The sequence below is a fragment of the Mastomys coucha genome, unplaced genomic scaffold, assembly GCF_008632895.1.
Source record: "Mastomys coucha isolate ucsf_1 unplaced genomic scaffold, UCSF_Mcou_1 pScaffold14, whole genome shotgun sequence".
In the NCBI taxonomy this organism is placed as follows: domain Eukaryota; kingdom Metazoa; phylum Chordata; class Mammalia; order Rodentia; family Muridae; genus Mastomys; species Mastomys coucha.
Genome location: NW_022196896.1, coordinates 84,252,870 through 84,259,350, shown reverse-complemented (window position 1 = coordinate 84,259,350; position 6,481 = coordinate 84,252,870). Strand labels below are relative to the sequence as shown.

Below are 6,481 nucleotides of genomic sequence, written 5' to 3'. Positions count from 1 at the left end.
AATTCATTGCTAATTCAGAGAAACAGAGTAGACTTTATCCACCTTACTCATTATCTTTGACTTCAAAATATTTTTAAAATGCTCTATTAAAAATAAACACTATATATCTGAGAAATCTAATGTGATTATTTGATATATATATATATCACTACTGCTCAGTAGATTTTAATTAGTTTTATTATAACAGATATTCTTTTAGTTTTTGAGACAAGGTTTTCCTCTGTAGCTCAGGCTGGCCTGGAGCTTACTGTGTAGCCTAATGTAGCTGGCCTGGGACTTGGGGCAATCCTCCTATTTCTGCCTTTTAAGTACTGGGATTATAGGCTTATCTCACCATGCAGTCAGTCCCCATCCCACTTTTCCATAATAATACAAAGTATAAAGGCAGCGTTGCTTTCTCTGCATCCCTTGTTTGTCCCCCACTTTCATCTGCTCCCCTCTCTTCCTAAAAGTATACTTTTCGGTGTGTCACTTGTCTGTCACCATAAGGTGATATTGAAGCTCTCAGATCTTTACACCCATGCGTGAGTTGCTATGTGTTGTTACTTATTTATAATTCAGTGACTTCAAGTATGGTTCTTAGCTAAGTATACTTAAGACATAAGAGTTTATTTAGATCTACTGTGTAACTGGCAATGTTTTAAGAAGTGTGTGCTTCTACACTGAGAAGGTGGAAGAGACGGAGGCTGGCAGGATGGTAAAGGTGCTTTCCCCAAGCCCGATGGCCCAAGGCTAATCCCTGAATCTACATGCTGGAAGGAGAGAACTGACTTTGCACCTTGTCCTCTGACCTCTCCAGCATAGACTGTACCATGTCTGTGCCCACAAACATACACACAGAATAAAATAAATGTTTATAAGAAGAAATCCAAATGAAAAAAGGCTAGAATTAGTTGGACATGGTGACTTACTCCTGTACTCTCAGCACTTAGGAGGCTCAGGCAGAAGGCTTGGCTCACTGAGTTAAAGGCTAGCCTGGGCTATATAGTGAGTTTTAGAGCATCCTGATTTAGATAGCTAGACTGTTTGAAAACAAACAAAACATACTGGAATAAAAATGTACTGATGCATCCTGAATTATCATTCCTAGATTTTGGATTAGGAATGATTTTGAATTTCTTTCTGTTTTGTTTTCTTTCTGGGTGTTGGTTGGTTCTGGGGATCAAAACCAAGGGCCTCATGTTTTCAAAGCAAGCACCCTACCAGCTGAGCTGTGTCCCTAGCCCTTGTTTTTTTATATATTCACTTTTCTAGATTTTCCAGATTGTGTACAATGAATGTGAATTACTTATAGGTTGAAAAGAAAATTATAGTTGAGTATGCTAACCACAGCCTTGATCCCATCACTGAGAAGGAAGGGCAGGAGGGGTGCCAGAGCCCAGCCAGCTGGCTGCTCTGTGGAGCTGTGAGCTATTTCAGAATCCAGAGATAAAACATGTTGCTTAAACAAGTTGCAGTGGCATATCCACTAGGCAATAAAGCATGCATGCATGTGCACACAAACACACACACACTCACACACACATACGTTTATCAATGTATCAGTGTGGGGAGATCTTGATATAGCACATTAATGAAACTAGATACAAGTATGAATAGTCTGTGATTCATGTATATGACATTCTGGAGAAGACAAAACTAGGCTTGGAAGGGGAACCAGTGACTGGGAAGTGGTATGAGGAAACTTTAGGCACAACTATTTGTTGTGCCAAATTCATTGAACTATATCTCTTAAAAAATGTTTTATGTAAATTCTATCATAAATTTAACCTGAAAAATCAGGTGAACTTAATTGATCATGTTTAGGAATACTTCAGTAGTAGAATATATATAGGTTTGGAAATAGTAGTCAAATAGTTTCAGAGTGTTGGCTTTAATGAATGTCATGGAGTTCTTGAGTTTTGGATATATATTATATATAAATTTTATATGCCAGTTTACTAAGATAGTCACGTTTTCCAGAATTTTTTTGGGGGGAGTTTTCGAGACAAGGTTTCTCGGTGTAGCCCTGGCTGTCCTGGAACTCACTCTGTAGACCAGGCTGGCCTAGAACTCAGAAATCCACCTGCCTCTGCCTCCTAAGTGCTGGGATTAAAGGCATGCACCACTATTGCCTCGCTGTTTTCCAGAATTTTAATGGTTAAAAAAGATACTTATCTCATTGTGGAGACTTAAAAGCCGTTACTGTAAAGAACCCAACAATTTTTGTTGAAGATTATTCTTTTAGTATTTTTTGTATGTCCATGTATAATTTTATGTGTTTTTGATTAGAGTGAAGTCAGGTGATGTAGAAGGAACTGGTTTAAAATGTGCATGTATCAATGTCATTTCCTAGTTCCAAAATGTTTTCATCATCTCAGAGGGAACCCATAGTAGTCTATCCTCCATGTTCTCTTGTACAGTCTTCCTTCTGTCTGAGTATCTACCTGTCCTGGGTATTTCATATAAATGGGATTATAAAATATGTGACCTTCTATGTTTAATTTTTTTCACTAGTACAATGCTGTGGAGGCTCATAAGGATACATTCTTAAACTTTGAATCAAAGTGTATCAAATTTAAAATATAGGATGAATTTTGCTAAATTCCTGACTTGATTATTTAGATCAGATTGTTCTTGTTTTCAAGATTTTTTTAAAAAACATTTTTATTTGTGTGTGTGTGCCCATATGTATGCATGTATTTGCAGAGGCCAGAATGGGTTGTCAGGTTCCTATGGAGCTAGCAGGCATTTGTGAGCTTCCTGACATGGGTGCATAGGTATAGTTCCCTGAAGACCAGCAAGTGCTGTTAACTGCTGAACCATATCTGGTGAGAGTGGTTTGCGGGTGCCTCACAGGTACACCCAATTTGATGATCACAGTAGCCCAGTGCAGCAGACAGAGCACTGGTGTAAACACCACCGTGCACTTCCTTTACCTCGGACTAATACTGCAACTGCCTGTAAGACCTGGAAACGTTCAGAGCACCTAACCTGTTCTAAGCATTTCATGTTCATTAGCGTATCTACTGATCACAGCACTCTTGCAGGGTACATACTATGATGATTAGCAGTTCACTGAGGAGTTTAAACTTTAGGATATAGGGTAACTTGGCAAGGCCATGTCAGTGAGTAACAGGAAGATTCAGGTGCAGGGTCAGAGCCTGTGCCTTTAACCAGCAAACATTCTGTTCCTTGAGCATGCCCTGGTTTGAAACCAGTTCTTCTTGAACCCAACTCGTGAGCTGTCACTCTGCTGTCCTGGAGCCACTAGAAGGTACTTCCTGTTTCTGTTGTGTACACCACTGTTCATCACCTGAGAGGAACAAGCCACTGACAGCTTGTGTCCAGTCTTGGATGACGGAGTGCTTACCTGTGTTTTCTCTCTAAGGAGTGAGCTACTGGCGTGTGCCTCATGAGCTGATAGAGTGCTGGACTCTGGAAGAACGGCCTTTACATGGAAGCCTGCGTCATATGGCCCCAATTCGAAAGAGGTTAGCTGTGATTACATTTTAAAATCTGTAGTTGATATTTTCTGTCACCATCATAAAGGGGAAAAGAGTACTCTTGGCTTTACAAAGCTTATTTAATCACCTACATGAATATTTTACATTAACATAAAATATTGATCTCATTAAATAAAAAGATACCCAAACTATGAAAAAGTAGGTTATTGTGCTCTCCATGGATGTCAAGTCTGTTTTCCTTAGGAGAATGTGGCTGTCGGGGGAGGGGTGGATGCTGTGGGATGCTGTGATGGGCATATTTCTTCCCAGAAGTGAAATTCCAGGCTTTGTTGGCAGGTCTTCAAAAATGTACTTGAGCTTACTACTCAACATTTCCTGTGCCTTAGACTGAAGTTCTTTTTTCTTTTCTATTGTCACAAGTAGCATCTTTATTTGGTAATGTTTTCTTGAATTCCATGAAATTATTAGCTTTGGCTGTGTCTATAGCTGTGATTTATGTGTGTGTATTATATATTTTTTAAGTTTTATTTATTTTTTTATTTATATGAGTACACCAGAAGAGGGCATCAGACCCCATTACAGATGTTTGTGAGCCACCATGTGGTTGCTGGGAATTGAACTCAGGACTTCTGGAAAAACAGTCAGTGCTCTTAACCACTGAGCCATCTCTCTAGCCCAACATTTTATTTCCTAAAAGACATCAATTGTGTTATATTAATTTATGTTGTTATTTATATATTATAATATATTAATTTATATATTATTATGTTATTAACTTATTTTGTCATTTGGACCATCAGCAAATGTTGAGCCTAGAACAATGGTTCTCAACTGGGAAGGATTTTTTTAAAAACTTCCTTTCCTGAGCTATTTAACACTGTCTGGAGCTTTTGGGTAGTGTTCTTCAGGGAGGGAGATGCTCCTGCTATCTTGTAGGTAGAAGCCACTGGTACTTACCCTGCTGGCAAATAAGTCTCCGAAGAATTATTTTACTGAAATGGTGATTGTACCGAGGTAGAGAGGCCTTGGTGTGGAGTCCCGTGAAGACATAGGAAACAGAGCAGAAGGGATGGCTGATGGTGACTTCCTCTTTGTCAGTGATCTTTCCTCTGGAATTTTGGGAAGCAACATTTTGATGCATAGACAAGATAATGAAAGTGATATATAATTATGATGCAGTAACATTTTAAAGTTGTGTATATTATATTAGCATTCTTTGCTATGTGTGGAAGATTCTGTGAAGCTAGACTATGAGTCTCTTCCCAAGGACAAGTGTTAGCTGTGCCGCACTGCTTCTAGCAGTCAGTACTGTGGAGAGGAAGTGCACCCAGTGAACAAACTGCTCCCTGTTTGTTTAGGAGTGCCCTACGAAGGAGCTGGGTGGAGAACTGGGTGGAACAGGCAGGACTTTCACAGTTTTAAGGTCAATTTTGGTAAATTTTTCCTTTAGGCTGTTTATAATGAATGGTCAACTCAGTTCAAAAGTCTGAGTAATTTGTTCAATAGTTTTCATATTTAAAAATATCTGTCTTTAGCATGGGCTTAGTTCAGGAGTCTGAATAATTTGTTCAGTACTTTTCAGATTTAAAAACACCTATCTCAAGATGGGCTTGACTGTTAATAGCTGTCTCCTCTAAATGTGTCTCATGGCATACAGATTCTCCCGGCTGTCAGGACGACAGTGACTGGCAAATACAGCTGCAGCAGTTCAATGGGCACATTGACTTTCCTGAGGCTTGCAGCTTTTCTCTTTGTCAGCATGGGTTTTAGAGCTCAAGTTGGAGAGTAACATTTATTTGGCTGTGAACTCCTTTCTGTGGGTCTTGGAAAGAGCACTGCATATTCTTGATTACCCTGTGCGTCATGCAGAGCTCTTGGGAGCAGAGTGATGTGTAGTCTAGTTCTTACTCAGCACTCCTCACTCCTACTTGTTGAATTATGAGTGGGTTTAAGATACAGTGTAAAGCAGCAGGAACAGTCTGTAGTAAGCTTGCTACATTGCAGTTGACCAGTGGGGAATGAGGTGAGCTGTTGTCTATAATGCTATCCATAAACATTGTCTCTTTTTGTTAAGCCTGAATGTGAACTTCAGAGACTATTTTTATTGGCTACCAAAAGTATAAGTGCTGAAAGAATGCTTCTGTATTTCCAGGCGGCTGATAACCCTCAGGGAAGAGGATGAAGGTGTGAACTGTAAGACTGGTCCTAAGCCAGTCAGATTTTTGGGCCCTTCTACAAGTACTCAAATTAAAGTTAAGAACTCTGCTTCAGTGAGGGTGTCACCTGCCAACGCTGCCCAGATCTCCTCTCAGGCTACTGCAAACCGCTCTCAAAGAGGCAGCTGTGGAAAGGCAGCCCAGTGCTCTGTGGCCACAGGGGCATCTGGACATGCTCCTGCTTCCCCTGATGCCCAGAGTGCTGAAAACCAAGCCACACAGCCACCTCCAGCCAAGGTGCTCCTCTCTGAAAAGAAGTCTCCCCCACATCGAGTGATCAAGCTGAGGAGGACTCCGCTGTGTGTGGGGCCTTCCCTGCCTACCCCCTCAGCAGGGAGCCAGGCCAGCTTCTCCCAGCTGCCCTCTCCAGAAGATTCTGGCACTTTGGGTGTGCAGACTGAGAACAGGAAAGACCAGCCTGATGGATAAAGTGGGCTTGAAACTGCCTGTTTGTCCCACAGCTTCCAGTGTGCCGACTCCGACAGTGTTCTTGAAAGGGAAGATCTAAACGCGGGATGTTTAAGATTATTACAGGAAAAGTGAATGCCGTGACATGGGAGTAGAGGAGGGAGACTTTATGGTTAGGGTTATTATTTACGTTGCATTTTCCTGAGGTTGTCTATGTGCAGTTTGATGTCTGGTTTTAATTTTAAGCTTTATTTAAGTGGTTAACTGATACCAAGGCAACCAAGCAGTAAGAAGTCTCCCCTTTCTGCAGTGGTATCAGTCTTCAAGGTTAACTCCTACAGTCCAAGGGTAGGAGTAAGGTCTGGGCCTAGGTTTCTGTCAGATGGAGAAGGGTACCTGTGCTGACCACAC

The 6,481-nt window shown here is 40.9% G+C and overlaps 1 protein-coding gene across 2 annotated transcripts in view; it reads left to right on the top strand.

Annotated features, from left to right (window-relative positions):
- Positions 1 to 6,475, top strand: part of Kctd18 (potassium channel tetramerization domain containing 18) — a 15,258-nt gene extending 8,783 nt beyond the window's left edge. For both annotated transcript variants that reach the window (XM_031367548.1, XM_031367550.1), the window contains 2 exons: positions 3,371 to 3,473; positions 5,599 to 6,475. In XM_031367548.1, the coding sequence (XP_031223408.1) occupies positions 3,371 to 3,473; positions 5,599 to 6,091 (596 nt within the window). In that variant the 3' untranslated portion in view covers positions 6,092 to 6,475. The remainder of the gene's footprint in view (positions 1 to 3,370; positions 3,474 to 5,598) is intronic.
- Positions 6,476 to 6,481: the final 6 nt, after the last annotated feature.